General features: G+C 44.8%; 1 protein-coding gene across 1 annotated transcript in view; it reads right to left on the bottom strand.

Annotated features, from left to right (window-relative positions):
• Positions 1–24,029, bottom strand: part of BACE2 (beta-secretase 2) — an 85,927-nt gene that overhangs the window by 39,268 nt on the left and 22,630 nt on the right. The window contains exon 2 of the mRNA XM_082625671.1: positions 11,663–11,751. Within this exon, the coding sequence (XP_082481797.1) occupies positions 11,663–11,751 (89 nt within the window). The remainder of the gene's footprint in view (positions 1–11,662; positions 11,752–24,029) is intronic.

Raw genomic sequence — 24,029 nt, 5'->3', positions numbered from 1 at the left:
CCCTTTAACCCAGTCCTGTCTGAGCGAAGAACAGATGCCCTTGGGTGATCTACACGCAGAGACGGGGCCAAATCCAAAGCTGAGCCCCAGGAGCTGTGCGAACAAAGAAGAGAAAGGGGAATCTCTCCCAGCAGCCTCAGGAGCAGCGGATTAAAGCTCCACAATCAACTTGATGTACCTGCATCTGTGGAATACCTGAATAGACAACGAATCAGCCCAAAAATGAGACAGTGGACTTAGGGAGCAACTGTAGACTTGGGGTTTACTTTCTGCATCTAATTTGTTTCTGGTTTTATGTTTATCTTAGTTTATTTTTTAGCGCTTGTTATCATTGGTGGATTCCTTTATTGCTTTGGTTGCTCTCTCTTCTTTTCTTTTCTTTTTAAATTAATTTTTAATTTTTTTATTTTAATAATATGTTTTAAAAACTTTTTATTTTAGTAACTTTATTTTATTTTATTATTTTTTTCTTTCTTTCTTTTTCTTCCTCCCTTTTCTTCTCAGCCCTGTGGCTGACAGGGTCTTGGTACTCCAGCTGGGTGTCAGGCCTGAGCCTCTGAGGTGGGAGAGCTGAGTTCAGGACACTGGGCCACCAGAGACCTCCCAGCCCCACGTAGTATCAGTCAGCAAGAGCTCTCCCAGAGATCTCTGTCTCAATGCTAAGACCCAACTCCACTCAACAACCAGAAAGCTCCAATGCTGCACACCCCTTGCCAAACAACTAGCAAGACCGGAGGACAACCCCACTCATTACCAGAAAGGCTGCCTAAAATCATAATAATTTCACAGACACCACAAAACACACCACGGGACATGGTCCTGCCCACCAGAAAGAAAAGATCCAGCCTCATCCACCAGAGCACAGGTACCAGTCCCCTCCACCAGGAAGCCTACACAACCTATTGAACCAAGCTTGTCCACTGGAGGCAGACACCAAAAACAATGGGAACTACGAACCTGCAGCCTGTGTAAAGGAGACCCCAAACACAGTAAGTTAAGCAAAACGAGAAGACAGAGAAACACACAGCACAGGAAGGAGCAAGGTAAAAACCCACCGGACCAAACAAATGAAGAGGAAATAGGCAGTCTACCTGAAAAAGAATTCAGAGTAATGATAGTAAAGATGATCCAACCTCTTGGAAACAGAATGGAGAAAATACAACAAACGTTTAACAAGGACCAAGAAGAACTAAAGAGCAAAAAAACAATGATGAACAACACAATAAATGAGATTAAAAATTCTCCAGAAGGGATCAATAGCAGCATAACTGAGGCAGAAGAATGGATAAGTGACCTGGAAGATAAAATAGTGGAAATAACTACCACAGAGCAGAACAAAGAAAAAAGAATGGAGGACAGTCTCAGAGACCTCTGGTACAACATTAAATGCACCAACATTTGAACTATAGGGGTCCCAGAAGAAGAAGAGAGAAAGAAAGGGACTAAGAAAATATTTGAAGAGATTATAGTGGAAAACTTCCCTAACATGGAAAAGGAATAGTCACCCAAGTCCAGGAAGCACAGAGAGTCCCATAAAGGATAAACCCTAGGAAAAACACACCAAGAAACATATTAATCAAACTATCAAAAATTAAATGCAAAGAAAAAATATTAAAAGCAGCAAGGGAAAAGCAACAAATAACACACAAGGGAATCCCCATAAGGTTAACAGCTGATATTTCAGCAGAAACTCTGCAAGCCAGAAGAGTGGGGCAGGACATATTTAAGGTGATGAAAGGGGAAAAAATACAACCAAGATTACTCTACCCAGCAAGGATCTCATTCAGATTCAACAGAGAAATTAAAACCTTTACAGACAAGCAAAAGTGAAGAGAATTCAGCACCACCAAACCAGCTTTACAACAAATGCTAAAGGAAATTCTCTAGGCAAGAAACACAAGAGAAGGAAAAGACCTATAATAACAAACCCAAAATAATTAAGAAAATGGTAATAGGAACATACATATCAATACCTAAAATGAAAATGGAATAAATGCTCCCACCAAAAGGCATAGACTGGCTGAATGGATACAAAAATAAGACCTGTATATATGCTGCCTATAAGAGACCCACTTCAGGCCTAGAGACACATACAGGCTGAAAGTGAGGGGATGGAAAAAGATATTCAATGCAAATGGAAATAAAAAGAAAGCTGGAGTAGTAATTCTCATATCAGATAAAATAGACTTTAAAACAAAGACTATTACAAAAGACAAAGAAGGACACTACATAATGATCAAGGGATCAATCCAAGAAGAAGACATAACAATTGTAAATATTTATGCACCCAACATAGGAGCACCTCAATACATAAGGCAAATTCTAACAGCCATAAAAGGGGAAATCAACAGTAACACAATCATAGTAGGGGACTTAACACTCCACTTTCACCAATGGGCAGATCAACCAAAATGAAAATAAATAAGGAAACACTAGCTTTAAATAACACATTAAACAAGATGGATTTAATTGATATTTATAGGAAATTCCATCCAAAAACAAAAGAATACACTTTCTTCTCAAGTGCTCATGGAACATTCTCCAGGATAGATCATACCTTGGGTCACAAATCAAGCCTTGGCAAATTTAAGAAAACTGAAATTGTATCAAGTATCTTTTCCAACAACAATGCTGTGAGACTAGATATCAATTACAGGAAAATAACTATAAAAAATACAAACACATGGAGGATAAACAATATGTTACTAAATAACCAAGAGATTGCTGAAGAAACCAAAGAGGAAATCAAAAAATACCTACAAACAAATGACAATGAAAACACAACGACTCAAAGCCTATGGGATGCAGCAAAAGCAGTTCTAAGAGGGAAGTTTATAGCAATAAAATCCTACCTCAAGAAACAAGAAACATCTCAAATAAGCAACCTAACCTTACACCTAAAGCAATTAGAGAAAGAAGAGCAAAAAAACCCCAAAGTTAGCAGAAGGAAAGAAATCATAAAGATCAGATCAGAAATAAATGAAAAAGAAATGAAGGAAACAATAGCAAAGATCAGTAAAACCAAAAGCTGGTTCTTTGAGAAGATAAACAAAATTGTTAAACGATTAGCCAGACTCATCAAGAAAAAAAGGGAGAAGACTCGAATCAATAGATTTAGAAATGAAAAGGAAGTAACAACTGACACTGCAGAAATATAAAGGATCATGAGAGATTACTACAAGCAGCTATATACCAATAAAATGGACAACCTGGAAGAAATGGACAAATTCTTAGAAAAGCACAACCTTCTGAGACTGGACCAGGCAGAAACAGGAAATATAAACAGACCAATCTCAAGCACTGAAATTGAGACTGTGATTAAAAATCTTCCAACAGGGCTTCCCTGGTGGTGCAGTGGTTGAGAGTCCACCTGCTGATGCAGGGGACATGGGCTCATGCCCCGGTCCAGGAGGATCCCATGTGCCGCAGAGTGGCTGGGCCTGTGAGCCATGGCCGCTGAGCCTGTGCATCCGGAGCCTGTGCTCAGCAAAGGGAGAGGCCACAACAGTGAGAGGCCCACGTACTGCAAAAAAAAAAAAAAAATCTTCCAACAAACAAAAGCCCAGGACCAGATGGCTTCACAGGCAAAATATATTAAACATTTAGAGAAGAGCTAACACCTATCCATCTCAAACTCTTCCAAAATATAGCAGAAGGAGGAACACTCCCAAACTCATTCTACGAGGCCATCCTGATACCAAAACCAGACATGTCACAAAAAAAGAAAACTACAGGCCAATATCTCTGATGAACATATATGCAAAAATCCTCAACAAAATGATAGCAAACAGAATCCAACAGCACATTAAACAGATTATACACCATGATCAAGTGGGGTTTATCCCAGGAATGCAAGGATTGTTCAATATATGCAAATCAATCAATGTGATACACCATATTAACAAACTGAAGGATAAAAACCATATGATAATCTCAATAGATGCATAAAAAGCTTTCAACAAATTTCAACACCAATTTATGATAAAAACTCTTCAGACAGTAGGCACAGAGGGCACTTACCTCAACATAATAAAGGCCATATATGACAAAACCACAGCCAACATCATTCTCAATGGTGAAAAACTGAAACCATTTCCTCTAAGAACAGGAACAAGACAAGGTTGCCCACTCTCGCCACTATTATTCAACATAGTTTTGGAAGTTTTAGTCACAGCAATCAGAGAAGAAAAAGAAATAAAAGGAATCCAAATCCGAAAAGAAGAAGTAAAGCTGTCACTGTTTGCAGATGACATGATACTATACATAGAGAATCCTAAAGATGCTACCAGAAAACTACTAGAGCTAATCAATAAATTTGGTAAAGTAGCAGGATACAAAATTAATGCACAGAAATCTCTTGCATCCCTATACACTAATGATGAAAAATCTGAAAGAGAAATTAAGGATACACTCCCATTTACCACTGCAACAGAAAGAAAAAAATACCTAGGAATAAACCTACCTAAGGAGACAAAAGACCTGTATGCGGAAAACTATAAGACAATGATGAAAGAAATTAAAGATGATACAAACAGATGGAGAGATATACCATGTTCTTGGATTGGAAGAATCAACATTGTGCAAATGACTATACTGCCCAAAGCAATCTACAGATTCAATGAAATCCCTATCAAACTACCAATTGCATTTTTCATAGAACTAGAACAAAAACTTCACAATTTGTATGGAAACACAAAAGACCCCAAATAGCCAAAACAATCTTGGGAAAGAAAAATGGAGCTGGAGGAATCAGGCTACCTGACTTCAGACCATACTACAAAGCTACAGTAATCAAGACAGTATGGTACTGGCACGAAAACAGAAATATAGGTCAATGAAACAGGATAGAAAGCCCAGAGATAAACCCATGCACATAAAGTCACCTATTTTTGACAAAGGAGGCAAGAACATACCATGGAGAAAAGACAACCTCTTCAATAAGTGGTGCTGGGAAAACTGGACCGCTACATGTAAAAGGATGAAATTAGAACACTGCCTAACACCACACACGAATATAAACTCAAAATGGATTAAAGACCTAAATATAAGGCTAGGCACTATAAAACTCTTAGAGGAAAACATAGGCAGAACACTCTATGACATAAATCACAGCAAGACCCTTTTTGACCCACCTCCTAGAGAAATGGAAATCAAAACAAAAATAAACAAATGGGACCTCATGAAACTTAAAAGGTTTTGCACAGCAAAGGAAAACATAAACAAGACGAAAAGACAACCCTCAGAATGGCAGAAAATATTTGCAAACAAAGCAACTGACAAAGGATTAATCTCCAAAATATACAAGAAGCTCATGCAGCTCAATATCAAAAAAACAAACAACCCAACCCAAAACTGGGCAGAAGACCTACATAGACATTTCTCCAAAGAAGATATACAGATTGCCAAGAAACACATGAAAGGATGCTCAACATCACTAATCAGTAGAGAAATGCAAATCAAAACTACAGTGAGGTATCACCTCACACCCATGAGAATGGCCATCATCAAAAATCTACAAACAATAAATGCTGGAGAGGGTGTGGAGAAAAGGGAATCCTCTTACACTGTTGGTGGGAATGTAAATTGATACAGCCACTATGGAGGTTCCTTAAAAAACTAAAGAAAGAACCACCATATGACCCAGCAATCCCACTACTGGGCATATACCCTGAGAAAACCATAATTCAAAAAGACACATGCACCCCAATGTTCATTGCAGCACTATTTACAATGGCCAGGACATGGAAGCAACCTAAGTGTCCATCGACAGATGAATAAAGAAGATGTGGCACATATATACAATGGAATATTACTCAGCCATAAAAAGAAACGAAATTGAGTTATTTGTAGTGAGGTGGATGGACCTAGAGTCTGTCCTACAGAGTGAAGTAAGTCAGAAAGAGAAAAACAAATACCATATGCTAACACATATATGTGGAATCTAAAAAAAAATGGTTATGAAGAACCTAGGGGCAGGATAGGAATAAAGATGGAGACGTAGAGAATGGACTTGAGGACACGGGGAGGGGGAAGGGTAAGTTGGGATGAAGTGAGAGAGTGGCATGGACATATATATAATACCAAATGTAAAATAGATAGCTGGGGGGAAGCAGCCACATAGCACAGGGAGATCAGCTCGGTGCTTTGTGACCACCTAGAGGGGTGGGATAGGGAGGATGGAAGGCAGATGCAAGAGGGAGGAGATATGGGGATATATGTATATGTATAGCTGATTCACTTTGTTATACAGCAGAAACTAACACAACAATGTAAAGCAATTATACTCCAATAAAGATGTTAAAAAAAATTAAATAGCCACATGTGACTAGTAGCTACCGTTGTAGAAAGCACAGCTCCAGATAATGTGAGAAAAAAGTAATTCTTAGCTCATATTCACTGGGCTCCGTGAACTAAACCTCAAAGAGTAGAAACCCCAAAGATGAACCATAAGCAATCCTGAGGGTTATTAATGTATAGTTTCCAGGAGTAGACATTTTTAAAAAGTGCATTCCTCCATCTTTATGTTCTAACATCCCACCTCTTGGGCACTAAAATGCTTTGGCTCTCAACTGTTCTGCATATTAATTAACTATATTGAGAGCAAACCCCAGGTTGACTGCTTCTTTGCAGCATCAATCTGGGTGCACAGAAACAGCCATCCATGAAGGATGTGAGTAGCCAGGAAAAAGTCCACTCACAGCAATAAAATCACTTTAAACCAAATTCAGGAGACATTCTGCCTCTGATAAGAGTGTTCAGGGAATGCAGGATTGAAAAGTGAAATCAATCGAACTGAGGAGAAAAGAACCACAGAACATTTTATTATTTTAAAGAAACCCAGAGAACATACAGTGAAAAGGTGAAAGGGCAGAATTCAAAAGAGTTGAATCCTAGGGTCGGCTCTGGTTCCCGCAAGCGACCCCACCCAGGGAATGCTGAGTCTCCTGAACAACTCTGCCCGAGACTTCCCCGGGGCTCTTCCGCACATTTCAGAGTTTTGGGTCTACCTTTGGGGATAGCTGACCTGGACCAGGTGACCAGATACCCTTTTTGCTCTTCTAAGGTCTGGAAGTGACCAGATCAGAGTAAATGGGGCCACTGACAGCCCAGGGACTTCCGTCCATCCTGGAGGGTCATCAACATCCTCAGCAATGGCAAATGGTTCAGGGCTCTAATATGGCAAGACCTCTCCTGGACAGGCAAGCAATGGGCAGGCTCAAGAAATTATCTAAATAATCAGGCAAAAATGTCTGTCATCAGCACACGGAAAGATGAGGCACTGGGTCTCAAGGCTCCAGTTCAGCCTCCTTAAGGAAATTAGATGGTAATTTTCTAGTATCCCAATTCTACTTACAAGCATCAGTTGAGGAAAAGAAATTGCTCTCTTGCTACAGTTACTCTGTGGGCTTCACCCCAGATGGAGTATAGGAGGAGGAAACATTTTAATGAAAATAGACTTAATTTCCTGAACAGATTAGTATAAGGTCAGGGGGAATGAGTCTTTTGACTCTCTCATGAAGCCAATTGACTGGAGGCTATTTTACTGGCTAAAAAAGAAGTACATCTAAAAAAAATGCATGATAGTCTTTTTGCCATATAGTAATTCATTGGAACATTCACCTCCATGAAAAGAGGGCTTCGGGTGGGACAAAGCTACCCAAATGACTAATGGTAACCTGATGTCTGATTCCATAAATCAAAGAGATCTTGTCAAAGTACCCCAAGTCAAATCTCCAATTACTGGGACATGTTTCAGGAAGCATTAAACCTGAATATCCAGAGACTGGGGGACTTGAATCAGAGGCTGACAAACCCAACCAGAAACCTTATTATAACTAAGAGAGATCAGAGGGACAAGCAAATACAGAAACATCACAAGGCAGGGAAGCTACATCTCAGAAAAGAAACCTTTGTCAAAAATTGAGAAAGGACGTAAAACATTCCCTCGGCTTCCATCAAATACAATGGTGGAAGGTGTACCTTAGGCCCACTCTAAAGTTATCTGAAAGCATCAGACAAATTAATCGTACATAATTTACTATGTAAATTATAGTTCATGTCTTTATAATAATAAATCTGTGTTGACATAAGCCTATGAGAAGCACGGAGAAGGAAACAGGAAAGGAGAGAAAGAAAGGTTACTATAAATTTAAGCAAGAATTTAGCCTACAAAACACATGTGTTGGTAAGGATGCTGTTTAAGAACAGAACTTGCCTAAAATTCAGAAATGCGATGTTTTTACATTTGATTCAGTTAAGAAGAAACCTGATAGCCCTATTGAAGAAGAGATCTCCTTAAAAGAAAGGCAGTACCAGGGCTAGAGGTCCAAAATGGGTCATGTTTTAAAGGGATGAAGTAAATTTCAACAATACTTGCAAATGAGGAAGGCAGGTTGAAGTCTGAATGGCGGAGGTGCCAATGGGATGAAACTGACAATGCAGGGGAGTCTGGGGCTTCTGAATGTTGGCAGGTTCTGCTATGTCTCTCTTTATTTGCTCAGAAAGGAGAAATAGATGAGAATCTTGAGAGCTCAGAAAGCTGGGAGGGAGCCCTGAATTCTTCTGTGGGATTAGCAGGAGGGCAGGAGTATGCATGTTCTCAGGAGTCTTCACATTAAATCAGGTTTGCAAAAGAGCCAGAGTAGCTCCACCTTTGAGTAGGAAAGACAAAAGCCATCTGCCACCTGAACCCAAAACCTGCTAGCAGGAAGCTTAGAAGGATGTGTCCCACTGAAGGCTGAAAGAGAACCATGGTTCAACACACCAATGAACAAAGTAGAAGGCAAATGAGGAAGACAGCCAGTTGTCTACCATCGATTAAATACTGTACACTTATTAAATGACACTGTACACAATATTTGTAATGTTGACTATTATTTACCCTTGTACATTTCCATAACTGCGTCTGCATAGCAAAAGGGTAACCGGGTTGAAAGCACACTGTGACCTTTATTGACCCCTGGCTGTGCCACTTACCTATTGGGAAGGAAATACCCACCCATGGTGTTAGATTTACACATTTAAATCTGTAAAGTGGATATACACATGACCTGAACTTGGCTTTACTGTGCTGTACTGTTGCTTTATTGTACCATGTGTCCACAGATGTGTGATGGAAAACAAAATTGCTCTGGGGAGGAATACTGTTAAAGATGTAACTGAGCTCCAGGGATGTCTGTTCTGTCTCTACGGCAGGCAGAGCCCCCAGTAGGCGTGGGGAAACTGCGTGGATGTGTAGACTAGGAAGAGCCTTGTAGTGGAAAAAACATAGAGCTGGGATTGCCTTGCCACCAGGATAAACATCTTTTACATAGTTTAACATACACTGCGTTTTCTAGGAATGCAACTACTGTGTAAATTGAGGAAGGTGATATTTTCAGGGGGAAACTTTACTAAGATTCTTCACCAATCTGGGAAATTCACATCACCAAACCAAGCTGCTCTGGGTGTCTGAGTCTATTTTAATCCGATTTGTCAGTCTGCACTGGGCGCTGCATGTCTGAGGTGATGCTCACAGCCTCAGGCACCCTCCAACTTCACATGTATCCTACCCAGGGTGTTTACACATTGAGGTACTCATCACCTTCCTGTGAATTCCCTCCTTTTACCCCGCACCCCCCAAACTCCTACCTATTGCATCAGTGCGTTTAGAATTACATATGAAGATAAGTAACACTACCTTTGCGTTTCAGTTCAGGGCATTACAAAGCACTCACTCTATAGAGGGGGTGCCAGGGCTCAAGTTTGGAACCTCTTGTCCTAGAAGCCTGAACCTGGGCCAATCTCTTGGTTCCTGGACCTTCTGTGCTACATGAATAGAAATGAGAGTTTTGGACTGACTTCTGTTCCACGGTGAAGTGGCTGAGGGGGGCGGGCTGTTTGGGGTGGAGGATTTGGACAAACCACAATTTGAGTGGGAAAGGGCAAAGGGCAGCCAGCAATCAAAAGTCAACCTCCTCCCCCTGGCTGCACACCCCTTGCCCCAATTTACAGGCATCTGAGGTCACAGTAACAACTTCAGGGCACATATTAATCTTCACAAAGCAATCACAAGCCAGGAGTTTCATCCAGAATTTCAGTGATTAAAGGTTATCAACACGCTGAGTCATCAACTAAGCTACAGATTCCCTGAAGGAGGTGCCAACCAGATATCACTGTAGCCCCAGGGGCCCAGGTAGCACCAACTACTACTCCCTCCAGCCGGACACACAGGAGACCAGACCCCTTTGTGCCACCAAAATGGAGACCAAGATGCACGGGCAGAAGAGAGATGAGCACTTGTGTATAACGTCTCCTGCCTTATTGATGCTGCCCGGGATTTGCTGAACCTTCCCAGTTGTTACTTTCCCTCATATGTTTCCTTCCTTTTTTTCTTTCCCCCCACCTGAAGTTGGGGTTTATTCCCCAGAACCAAAGACTGTGGGTAGGGAAAGTGAGAAAGGAAAGACACAAAGAAGATTTGCAGCAGGGAAATGTGATATGCCAGCTCTCGACCCTAAAAAGCCAACCACACGTCAGCTTACTTGTCTTATCTGTTTCGTTTAAATTCTAGGGTCACAAAAATAGATGTGAAATTAAAATGTGCACAGCATTAGGGCAGCAATAGATACCCAGGGGATAGTGACTCTGACCCCATGGGCCCCTCCAGAGATGAACAGTGACACACATGAGTCCCAGGGCCTGGACACGCAGACTGGCCTTATTCCAGAGACTTCTATCTGGGCTCCACCCTTCCTCACAACCCTGCCCACAGCTGCTAGCTTGCAGCCTCAGGCCTGAGAGCTTTGTGCTCACAATACATCCTTTCCAAGTGAGTCATGGATTCTTCTCCTCAGAAACACCTCCTGGCACAGAAATTGTTTCAGTGAACCAAACCTTGACCCACGCCACCGATCTTCAGGGCGATGCAAAGGTGGCTTTCCAAGCAACGCCAGGCTGCTGCCTGGAACAGTCTCACACTCACCTCCAATGCCCCCTGCCCTGCTCAGTTGCACCTCCAAGTGAGGACTAGAGGGGCCCAACAAACATCAGAGGGTTACCTCCCTGCAACTCAGGTCTGACTACAAAACTGCTGTTTGGGGCTTCCCTGGTGGCACAGTGGTTGAGAGTCCGCCTGCTGATGCAGGGGACACGGGTTCGCGCCCCGGTCTGGGAAGATCCCACATGCCGCGGAGCGGCTGGGCCCCTGAGCCATGGCTGCTGAGCCTGCGCTCTGCAACGGGAGAGGCCGCAACAGTGAGAGGCCCGCATACGGCAAAAGAACAACAACAAAAAACACTGCTGTCTGATTGAGTTTCTGTAAAGCGGCGCTCATGAGAACACACCAAGGTTATTAGGAGAACCCTCCTGTGGATTCATCTGGAATGGATATATACATGTACGTATGCATATACACGTGCCACACCTGCACACCACACACAAATATACACACCACCATGTGCACGTACACACAGACACCTCCACATACACAAATACATACATATATACAGACCACTGTATGCACATACACACAAATATATACATACATACATACACAAATATATACATGAATATATCCCCCTCAAAATGAAACAGCGTTTTGGTGACCTTCTCCCAGTGTGTTCTGAAGTGTTCATGCGGTGCCCCCAAGCCCGGCCATGCCAGGCACGGACCCGTCACTCACCTCTCCGTGTCAAAGTACGAGTCGACGTAGGGATGCGGGGCCCCAGCCACGGCGAAGTTGCTGCTTCCAGTGTCAACAAGTATCTGCAGCTTTTATTTTTAAGGGAAAAGCAGAGAAACCACCAGGTTACTTGAATAAGGCAACACTCTTGACTACTTCTTTTAAAAATTAAGTACCAAGAACAGTGTAGTACTTGGAAAAAACTTGTATCGATTAGAAATAGTTTTAAAAAGGTGTTAGAAAACTGAACCCTGAACACAGTCTGGCGCGAAGCTTGCACGGGCGAGGTGGAATCAGTTTAGCCTCAGAGAGGCACTAAACCTTAAAAGAAGGTAAATTCAGGAGAATAAGTGGGATTTCCTTTTTCAGCTGCTGGCACTTGGTAACCAGGCAGAGCCCTTTTTCACGCTGGGCTCTTGGCCGGGTTTGTCACTTGGCTGGGGTAGCCCTCCTCCTGCCTTTCCAATCTCACTTGGAAATCCTCATTCACCCCCTCCTCTCTCTCCACACGTCCAGGACGCTTTCCCAGAATCGTCCTGGCACTGGGCATCCCTCATCTCTGCTTCACGGCACCTGGGAACACCTGTCAGAGGTACCACTTTTTTTTTTTTTTTTTTTAGTTTTAATGAGTTCGCATTTACACACAAATAAAAACGGAAGATCTTGGCTTTTCCACTGGTGAGTTCTGGCACGGTGTTCTCCCAAACCAAGATACAGGAATTCCTCTTATTCCCCGAAGGTCCCTTTCTGCCCCTTTCCAGTCAATCCCTCCTGTTTCTCAGAGGCAACCGCTTTCTGAATCCTGTTACCAGGGATTGATTTCACCGGTTCCTGGACATCATTTAAAGGGAATCATGTGGGGTTTCTGTCATGGGAGCGAGAGGAAGGCCTGGCTTCTTCTGCTCAACGTGTTTTGCGGCTTCTCACACTGAATAGAGAGACGATAAATGCCCTTCTACGCCTCGTAACTTTAGGAAATGAATTCTCTTAATTCCGTTTACGAACACAGTCACTAGGAAAGTTGCAGGGCCTCACTACAGAGATGTTCGGAAAGATTCCAGACAGAACGCAATTAAAAAATTATATTATCTTGTTCTCCATTCAAATATTTTAATGTTCAACATCCCGAGCTCCCAAGCCACAACCTGGATTGGATTGGATTTGGTTTCACCTGAATTTCACATAAACATTCCAAGGGCACCAACTAAATCTGTATGAACTTGGATTTTACAGGAGGGGAATTGGGGATGCCGCAGAGTCCTCACATGTACCACTGAACAGTTGGTGACAAGGAAAATTAGGTGGAGATCTGTCTGCAGGTCCATGGGGCTGGGCCAGATGGTCCTACCAGGCAGAGTTCTCCCTTTCTTTCTGCTTCTAAATGCTCTGATTTTCAGTGCGCACCCATATCAGAATCTCTGCACTTTTTTTTTTTTTTTTTTTTTTTTTTTTGCGGTACGTGGGCCTCTCACTGTTGTGGCCTCTCCCGTTGCGGAGCACAGGCTCCGGATGCGCAGGCTCAGCGGCCATGGCTCACGGGCCCAGCCACTCCGCAGCACGTGGGATCTTCCCGGACCGGGGCACGAACCCGTGTCCCCTGCATCGGCAGGCGGACTCTCAACCACTGCGCCACCAGGGAAGCCCTCTGCATGTTTTAAAAAAAATCTCCTTAACTTCAGTTCTTTTAAGAGATGGGTTTACCTCCTTTACATCCAATGATACACATTTTTCTTAATCCTATCACTTCCTCTGTCACATTTTCTGTTTTAATCCTGCCATTTCGGATTTTTATGGAGGGTTCATCTGTAGCCATGACTGATTCAATCATTAGCCATTGGTGACCGATTCAACCTCCAACCCGTCTCCCCTCCCTGGAAATGAGGCTGAAAGTTCCAACTCTCTGCTCTCAGGGTTGGTTCCCCATCCTTCAGGGCTTTCCAATAGCCAGTTCACTGACATAATGCAGGTGTGGTTGGAAGGGACTTGTTATGAGAAACAAAAGACACCTTTATCACCCTTATCACCTAGGAAGTCCCAAGGGTTTCAGGAGCCCTGAGCCAGGAACTGGGACAAAGATCAAATACATATTTCTTTGTATAAATGTGTGTTTCTTCATATAACTCACAATATCACATATGGACAATGGGAAATCAGCAAGGTCCGGAACCTCACCCATCACTGGAATGAAGCTCATTGTCCTCACAGCAGACACAGTCCAAGCTGACCTCATAATATATGTAACCCACATGGCCTTGCGCCCTCAGTGACGCCTCCATGTCCTGGATTTAAAAGGTTCCTGAAGGCAAGATGAGCTTTTAAAGTTGCTTTGGTGAAAGTAGTAGAGAGACAAAGAAGAAAGGAAAAATACCCAAAAAGCCCAGAATTCCAGGCTCACGGCAGTCATGAAAGCAGGACGTTTTTACAAGACTTTCCTGGGTCTCACTGGCAAACACGCACCCAACAGCCCAGCAGGATGCCTGTTGAAAGGCCAGGCCGCCTGACAGCCGATTCCCAGGCTGGCATTTCACATCCACACACAATGCTCCTGCACAACCAGCCCCAGGCAAAGCAGACACAGGACCGCTGTCCTGGGCATAAGGGCCCCATTCTCTGCAGACATTTCACTCTGCTCTCCTGGGTGTGGAATCCCACCTCCAGCCTCCGCATCGCACATCAGGACCAAGTCCTCTTATACACTCCCGACCTCACCTCTGCCATGCTGCACGTGATCCCTCCTCGCAGAGGCAGGGACACAAAACAGAAAGTTACACCCAAACATAGATGGCATTATTTTACACAGAAAACTCCTAATTGCCCGGCACAGTCATACTCCCCAGCTGTTTCAGCAGAAGCCAGCTTTCAAGAAAATTCAATTTGGAGTCACGGCGCAACCAAGTTGGTCACCACCTCGGCTGTGCCTAGAGGGTAAGATTTGAGGCGAGAGACGGCCCAGATACATGAGGCGGCCACAAAGCCAGGTAAGGAATGGATTTCTAGAGAGCAGTGAATGCTCTGAGTTGGGCTTCAAGTAATGTCTCTGAGCTGCCGACACCTTTTTTCTGTGCCATGACCTGGAAACGGACTTTTCTCGCATTGACTTCTCGCCAGGGCCGTGATTTTCCCTTTGCAAGTCCTAGTCTCAACTGCAAAGGAAAAAAAAAATACAGTTGCTTGCCCTATAAATTTTGCAGCATCCACCCTGAAACCACTGACAGGCAAAGGCTCAGCGTGCAGAATCCTTCTGGATGCCTCACCCCTACTCCACTCACTGCACATGCCCCGCTGCGTCCTTATCCCAGAAATTTCCAACATCATTTCCTGTCTCCTTGGGTTCAGCTCCAAGTGCACACAACAGCCTGACCACAGAACATGTCGTTCAGCCCCATAAAGGGACACTGAAAATACATACAAAATCGGGATATGCTTTGCACTTTCGAAGCACAACTGAAAATGATTCAGAAGCGTGTAAGAAACATCATCCCTGCTTTACAACAAGAAATGCAGAAAGTCTGCCGAGAGCTGGAAGTCCCCACTTCCTTCCCTACACTAAGCAGCCTCCTGTAGAACCCATGTGCCATTTCTTCCAGAATTCAGGAACGCAGACCAAAATCTGTCTCCACAAGGAGCAAGCGTCCTGTATTCTGATGGTCACTGGCTTTTCACTGCTCCCATCTTTTTGCCAACCTCAGGGCTCTTTTATGGAAGAAGCGGGTCCCCACTGTGCATCATTTTCACACTGGAGCCTGTCTTCTCCAGAGAACATCCAAGCAAAGGGCACCCCCATGTGAGTGGGGCCCACGTGAGGCTCAGCGGCCTTTTTCCATCCAGCACCTTGGACAGTGCCCAGGGCGACCTAGGTGCTCAATGAATAGCTGTTGAATAAATGAAAAAGTGGGGGACTGAGAGACTTCCACTGAATGGAGATTACCACATGTAAAACTGATAGCTAGTGGGAAGCAGCCACATAGCACAGGGTGATCAGCTCGGTGCTTTGTGACCACCTAGAGGGGTGGGACAGGGAGGTTGGGAGGGAGACGCAAGAGGGAGGAGATATGGGGATGTATGTATATGTATAGCTGATTCACTTTGTTATACAGCAGAAACTAACACAACAATGTAAAGCAATTATACTCTAATAAAGATGTGAAAAATAAACAAACAAATAAATAAATATAGGAAAAATGTACATTCCAGACAAACGGAATGTGTTTATTGACTTATAAAAGCAACCTGCATCGTGCACTGACCAATTTTACACAAAATGTGGAGAGGGCAAAAGATCTTAGATGACCTTTTCCAGAAGACAAGAAAGACAAGGTGTGAAAATCCCATGACCCTCTAAGTGAAGACTTTCTTCTTTGAAGGATGCTTCTTTGATAATATTCCCCAATTTTAGCAGCCCCACTCAAAGCTGCAGAGCGAAATTTTATAAAATAATCATGAAACAAGGACAGCCATTAGGCACAAGTTACTGCTGGGTGGGAACCGGACAGCTTTTGACGGTGGACAGATTTTTCTCCATGTCAGGAGGGCAGTCCTGTCCTCATGTCACTGTGGCTCTTCATTTTGCTGGGCAGTGACAGAGCACACAAGGCCTGGGACCAAGTGTGTGCTTGGTGTGGGACCAAGACCAAGTCCTCCTCCTGTCCTGTCCCTCTGATCCCTCATGCGGGAAGGGGGCAACTGACCTCTTTCACAGGATGCCTGAGAGGAGTGAATTCAGTCCTATGAAGCGAGTAATAAAGGCTAGTGCTGATCACACACGCAACTTTCAGCAGGAAGTGGGGAGACAGGTCAGTCATCGGTGGCCATTGCCACAAACTCCATGACACTCCAAGGAACCTCTGGCCAGGGCCGGTTCTGGAGCGATTTGAAGCTAACAGATTCTCCAGGAAGATTCCTTTAGGGGACAGTCAGGACTCTATATCGCCATGCCCTGCTCTGTCTAGACAAAGCTTACTTGTTTTTTTTTGTTTGTTTGTTTGTTTTAAATTTATTTATTTTTTATTTTTATTTTTGGCTGCATTGGTTCTTCGTTGCTGTGCACGCGTTTTCTCTAGTTGCGGTGAGCAGAAGCTACACTTTGTTGCAGTGCGCGGGCTTCTCACTGCGGTGGCTTCTCTTGTTGCGGAGCACGGGCTATAGGCGCATGGGCTTCAGTAGTTGTGGCACACGGGCTCAGTAGTTGTGGCTTGCGGGTTCTAGAGCACAGGCTCAGTAGTTGTGGTACACGGGCTTAGTTGCTCCGCGGCATGTGGGACCTTCCCGGACCAGGGCTCGAACCCATGTCCCCTGCATTGGCAGGCGGATTCTTAACCACTACGCCACCAGGGAAGCCGCTTACTTGTTTTTAAAATGGCACATCTTATGGGGTTTTATTTTCCTCCTTTTGTTTTGATACAATTATGAGCCACCTCTCACGCTCTCTGCCAGCGAGCGGAGGTTAATTACAAACCACACACAGCACTGTCTTTGAGACCCAGGCAGTCCTACATCCTCCAAAAGGCCTTTCCGTGGCAGCCCTGATCCATTCCTCTCCTCTGACAGCGTGCCCTGATTTTTGGCCCCCTCCCTTGTCCGATGCTTTTTACTGGCCTCTCATTTCTCTGAGGTGCACAGGTTTCCTCTCAGTGAGCTTGTAAGTTGCTTGAGGGTAAAGCCCTTTTTCTTAGTCTTTGGAACAGTCTCCATAATGACTACCTTTGATAGGAATTCGATAATCACCTGGTCCATAAGATGGGGAGGAAATACACATGAACTCCACCTAGGAGTGGAAAGCTGATAAAGGAGGCAAGCCTGCCGAGAAGCTGGAGACAACTCACCGGGCCAAACTCCTGACACATTTGTGCGTGTACTTTATTTCGCTTTTCTAGAATTGGCTAGAGTGGCTAACTTAACTTCCCAGTTGCTATATGATCACCTCTTAAATATCCAAGGCTAACTAGAGGTAGGAACAAGATGATGGGGTGAGGGGAGTTCGTTGGTGCCCTCCACCTGGCGCCACACTCACTCCAGCTGCTGGGGCTCTTCCAGCATCCAGGGTGCAGTGTGGTTCCTTCCCAGCCCTGTCTGATTCCCAGTAAAGCCCTAGTCATACCTGCAAAAAAAAAAAAAAAAAAAGAAAGAAAGAAAGAAAAAAACGCCCTCCAGCATCCATGTCAGGCCTGAGGTGCCCAGGAATGAACACTCCCTGCTGGGCACAGCCCTGAACCTCAAATCCACAGCTGACAGATGAAGCTTCCACGTCCTGATCCCTGGGCGGATGGCTCTGAGTGTGCCCTGCGCCACCTCCAGGATCCCCTGTAGCGCTGCCCTGTATTAGTCTTCTCCTCCCTCCTGCCTCGCTGCCCTGACCCTACCAGTGCCTCCGGGTAGAGAGGACCAGGGAAGGTTGACTCACACAAGCCCTGCCTCCTGTGCCCCAGAGAGACCAGACATCTGTCGGAGGAGGTCCCTCCCCAAGGTTCACCACCCGTGGAAACCTCCAGGCTGTGCACGGCTCCCACTGTCCGTTCTCAATTCTCGGTTGATGCACTGGGCAATAACCCCAGAGAAACCCATTTCCTAATTGCTGTAATAAGGAAAACGGTGGCCATAAGGAGAAGAACTGGTTCCGCGTCTAGTTAGTGATTGGCAGCCTGAGATTTCTCAGCTATCGCTGCCTCTTTTTCAGCAGGTTAATTAATAGGAAAATTAGCAGATCATTTCAGTGATGGCTCACTTAACACAAGATTCCTAATTACATTAGCAGCCCATCTGCTGAAGTCTGCCAGCAAGCAGAACGCACAGCGGTGGGGTCCTTTGCAGCCTGGCTCCACAGGGCCGTGTGCCCACAGTTGTGACATGGGATTGTAGGTGCTGGTCTTGTTAATCGGGTTCTCTTGGGGCTTCAATTCTGGAAATGAATCTCATTTACTTAAACACGCCTTGTTGAAGGAAGCAAAAATAATTGCCACGCGCCATTTCTCCACGTTCTAAAATTAAGGTTGTTTTTATAGAGAAAGAAAAAAAAATCATTTTCAAAGGGCTCCACTTAACACAAACAGATGTACCGAAGTTAGCTACGAGGGGCTTGATTATACAATCTATTCAGGCTCTGTGTGTGTGTGCATGTGTGTGTGTGTGTGCACGTGCTTCTCCCTCGCAGATGGGGCTCTTGCTAGAAAAACACAGCCCAGAGACCTGCGGATGGCTTCCCTGGTCCCTGGGAAACCTCAACTGCCGAAAGGATGCTGGGAGGAGGGGGGGCACCAGCTTGGCTGTGTCTGATCTGGACGTGGCGGCAGTTTTCCACTGAATGCTTAGGGCTTGGCAGGTTGAGGCCGGCTGCAGAGGTTGTAGGCTGTAGGAAGGTTAAGTGTGGCGGTCCTTGTTCTAGGAAACCAAAAGTCACCCCGAAATCAGAATCCTTCTGGACACAGGAGCTGCCACTACCTCTGCAGCTGAAACCTGTCACCGGGGTGATGGGACAGTGAGGGAGGGGCTGCTCTGTGATGGAGTTTTCTAACTTTTCAAACAACCCATCCCTGTTAGGATGAGTGGAAAGGCTGGATTTCTAAGGTGGGGGGAGGGGACTTTATCACACACCGCAGCTGATGCCCTTAAGCGTGCTGCATCTATTCCATTCATGGGATGCTGGCTTCAAGTTCGCTTTCTACCTGTGGTCCCAGGATACACCCTGCACTTTCTCTAAAGCAGAGTGGCATGAAAAGTAACAGCTTTAGCATCTGTTAGACCTGGATTTGAACCCTGGCTTAGCCTCCTGTGAATGAAAAATATCACCTGCCATATCAGTAAACAAAGGATGTTACAGCCATCAATCCATCACATTACAGCCTCCTTGATGGTGAGCCCTGAGGAGACTCAGGATGAGAAAGCACAGGATATGGCCCCAGGTAGCTGAGGTGCACATCAAAGGAACGATTTCAGTGAACCCAGACTCTTGCATCTTCCCAGACAGAGAAAAGCACTAAATCCGTTAAGTTGAGATGTCTGGTTTCCTTTAATTAACAATAATATTTTGATGTTCTGACTACCTGGTCTTTGCTGCAAAAACTCCTGTATATCTCGGCTCCCCCCTTGCCTCTTCAGAGCGATCTGAGATGCTGTGTCCTGGGCTTCAGTCCTCAGTTTTGTCCACCAGATAAAACATAACTCTCAACTTTTATGTTATGCTTTTTTTTTTGCAGTTGACACTCCTATTGGGCATGGAACCTTAAGTAAACTACTATCTCTGAGCCTCGGTGTCCTCACCTGTAAGGTAAGATGATAGAGTGTTGCTCTGAGGGGCACAGGAGATGCCCTTCATGTATGCGTGATACACCCAGAACAGTGCCTGGTACATTGGGGTGTTTCACTTTCTCAGAGAGGGGCAGTGTGACTTGTTTTCCTCTTGCGACAGGGCTGACTTCTCAAATATATCACTGTGCCAAACACACGCATCCAACTCCCCACCAGACTTCCACTCCAAGTGTCCGCGCTGCAGCTAGTGTGGACGCAGCCCAGAAGTAATGTGCATAAGCTCCAGAACTGGCACCCCTGTGTGTTTAGCAGCCTTTCCCCATGCACCGTGGCTGGTCCTGCTGCAGGTGATGCTGAGAGGGACGTGACCATGCACTGAAACATCTGGGGGTGCCCTGTGTCAGCAGCACCTGCACTTGGCCACAACTAGGCAGAGATCCATCCGGGAACGCTCTAATCCCAGAGCCAGGGATGCAGCTTTCACTCACCCTGTCTTTTCTTCCCCACCATGGAGTCGGTACGTCCTATCTATTCTACTTCCAGAATGTTTCTAAAGCTGGTCATGTTCCTCTCTCCCCTTCCACCTCCCTGGCTCACCCCAGTGTCTTTGTGTCGCTAGCTCTGAGCATAGTGCCTGGAACACAGTAAGTGCTCAATAAAGCTTGCTGAATGAATGAATGGTGCCCAAACACCACTGAGGGCACCCTGTCGCAAGAGACGTAAGTCCAGTTAGTTTCTGCTCTCTCCAGCCTGGGTTTTCTCAGGGTCCAAGCCCTCCCCAGGGTTTTAGTGAGTTCCAGGGTCTCCCAGTCGCAGTGACTCCTGGGCTCTGAGGACAATTTTTAACAGTGGTATAAGCAACAGCATTAGTGTACACTTGAGAAATAAAACAATACTCTAAGGCCACTGCCCTAACAAAGCTGCTCCTGGGGGTCTCCATCGTTGGGTCTCATCCTTACAAGTAAGAGTTGACCCTGGGTTTGTTTCCCTTAATATTCCAAGGCTCCAGCCATCCGTGTGGGATGCGGGATCTTAGTTTCCCGACCAGGGATCAAACCCAGGCCCCCTGCATTGGAAGCGCGGAATCCAGCCATAGAGACAACATCTGCACTCAAGTCCAAGGGTGTGACCACGCATCCAGGGCTGCCCTTGGTCCAGCAGAGCCAGGGCCAGAAGCCGGAGCCACTTCACCTCTGGGCTCAGACCTCACAGAGTAGCTGCCATCACACCTGAAGAAGGTACTTGGTAGTCTGCCAAGGGCTACACGTGGCAGCACAGTCTCCAGGCATCACGGACTACAAGGGGAGCTGCTCTAAGCAGCCTCGCGTCCACCAAGCTTCTGGAAGTAAGAGCTGGAAGCCAGAAAGTACCTCGATGTTGGCAAGGGGCAATTCAGAGACAGGTAGGCTGGATGCTTCCACCTGCTTGGCCAGCCCTTCCCTCTTTGCAGGCAAACTCGGGAGCGGGCTAGGGAGGCGAGAAAGAACATGAGGGGCGCCCTTTCTATGGAGGATGTCAGGGCCCCAGGGACCTCCCTGGGCTGCAGAGTTCCCCTCAGCCTCTGAGCTTACGCAGTCTGCCTGCTGGCAGGATGCTATCCCACCCATTGAAGAATGAAAGCGGATATTTAAACAGACACGGATGAGAGTCACAAGGCTGGATGGACCTCATTCACTGATGCCAATAAACATGATCCTTTTTCCCACAGAAAGGAAAATTCACGCCGAACTGCTTCTCAGAAAGTGCTATTAAAAAGGACAAAAGCAGGTCTGTCTCCTTATTTTGGTGATTGTCGGGGGAAGGGCTAAATAGGGAAAGTGCTATTAACAGAGGGCAAGTCAGCCTTTTCTTCCCCAAAGAGATGACTACAGCCACTCCCTCCAAAACCCCTTCCACATTTCCAGGGATTTTAGGAGACATCATTTTAGCTAAAAATCGGTTCTTCCTGCACATTTTTCAGAAGAGTTTAAACAGATTCTCAACAAAGGCGTAATGTCTTAACCCTCAAGACATTTCTGGAGTTTCACTAAATTTTCCCTTTTGCTCAAGAGTTGGTAACTTTGAATGGAAAGCCATTTCCGATCGGAACTTGCAGAAGAAGAGACATGGGATTAACTTCATCCTGGCTCCCAACATTCAAATACTGTTACAATTTTCAGTAAAGGTGAAAAAAAATTAAGATAAAGCATATATACTCACTGCATCAACAGGCAAGATTTTCAAGTTACTGTTACTGTAAAGTGGTTACTCCTCACGATTTTTCTAGGTATCAAGATTCATTTTGTAAGTTGTAGTAAAATACACAAAACATGAAATTTAGCGTCTTAACCACTTTTAAGTTTACAGTTCAGCAGAGTTAAGACATTCACATTGTTGGACAACCATCACCACCAACCATCTCCAGAATTTTGCGTCATCTCAAGCAGAAACTCTGTACCCACTAGGGACTTCCCTGATGGTCCACTGGTTAAGATTCCGCACTTCCGGGCTTCCCTGGTGGCGCAGTGGTTGAGAGTCCGTCTGCTGATGCAGGGGACACAGGTTCGTGCCCGGGTCTGGGAAGATCCCATATGCCGCGGAGCAGCTGGGCCCGTGAGCCATGGCTGCTGAGCCTGCGCATCCAGAGCCTGTGCTCCGCAACGGGAGAGGCCACAGCAGTGAGAAGACCGCGTACCGCAAAAAAAAAAAAAAAAAAAAAAGATTCCGCGCTTCCACTGCAGGGGTCCCTGGGTTCGATCCCTGGTTGGGAAACTAAGATTCCACATCCCACACGGTGCAGCCAAAAATAAATAAATAAAATCAAAAGAAAAAAAGAAACTCTGTACCCACTAAACCACTAACTCCCTATTCACCACTCCCCCAGCCCCTGGCAACCACCATTCAACTTTCTGTCTCTATAGATTTGACCCCTCTACGGACCTCATGTAACTGGAATCCAGTATTTGTCCTGGCTTATTTCACTTTGCAAAATGTCCTCAAGTTTCATTCACGTTGTAGCAGGTATCAGAATTTCCTTCCCTTCTAAGGTTGACTAACATTCCGTTGTATGTATATTCCACTTTTTTTTTTTTTTTTTGGTCCATCTATCCATCAATGGACACTTGGGTTGCTTCCACCTTTGGCTACTGTAAATAATGCTAATATGAATGTAGGTGTACAAATATCTCTTCGGAACCCTGTTTCAGTTTTCTTGGGAAGATTCATTTTTTTTCAGTGAATATTTAGTGAGTGGTGACCACATGCCGGGGCCATGGAGACAGAAGATATGGGCCCCTTACGGAATTTATCACCTAACATTCAGACCCAAGACCGGCCTTCTCTTCTGTAATGGGTTTCAGTCTCTGTTGAATTGGCTATAGGACTGGTGAGGAATAAAGCACAAATAACTGTAGTTGACTTATCTGAGGTTTTTCCACTGAATTAAAAGTTTAATTTCTAAGCCGTTTCTCACTCCAATCAACACTCTTAAAGAAAAAAAACTCCCCCTGCTTATGATGTATTTATCAAGGTACTGTCATCGATTTTAACACTGTAAAACACAAAAGAATTAGGAAAGTAAATTTCCTAATAGGGAAATGGACTGCCAACCATATTATTTTGCATTTGAGCATACAAAGGACTGCATCTAACTGCACTGAATCTGAAACTGACCTGGCCAAATAGCTTTTCGAGGTTATAGCCTCTCGGAGTTTATTTGAAATAAACTCCATGTACGTGTGGTGAAAATACACGTACAATACTATCATCAAGTGCTTTGAAAGCAGAAATTGTGGTTTAAGTCCTAAGTATCACAAGGGTACAAACACCTTCTAGCAGCAGTGATGACTGTGCATGGGTATGTTAACAGTAATGATTGATAATCTAAGATTCCTCATATGCATCTCTGTGTCAAATGCCGTGACCCAGCCTTTAGGACGACATCTTCTCAAAATCTAAAATGGTGTCTCCATTTTACAGAGCCTCTTTGCACGCTGACCTGAGAGGCCCAAACTTGGAATGTATAACCACAAAATGCCATTGTTTTCAGATTTGCTACCCTTTGCTAATTTCAGTTCAGCCATTTAAGAAACAGACATTTCTATGTGGTTCGTAAAAGGTTTTGGGTTTTTTTCTTCTTATTAAACCC

This window comes from Mesoplodon mirus (assembly GCF_964341445.2).
Source record: "Mesoplodon mirus genome assembly, chromosome: 6".
In the NCBI taxonomy this organism is placed as follows: Eukaryota; Metazoa; Chordata; class Mammalia; order Artiodactyla; family Ziphiidae; genus Mesoplodon; species Mesoplodon mirus.
The sequence above is the reverse complement of the archived record's forward strand: the minus strand, read 5'-3'. Positions and strand labels throughout refer to the sequence as shown.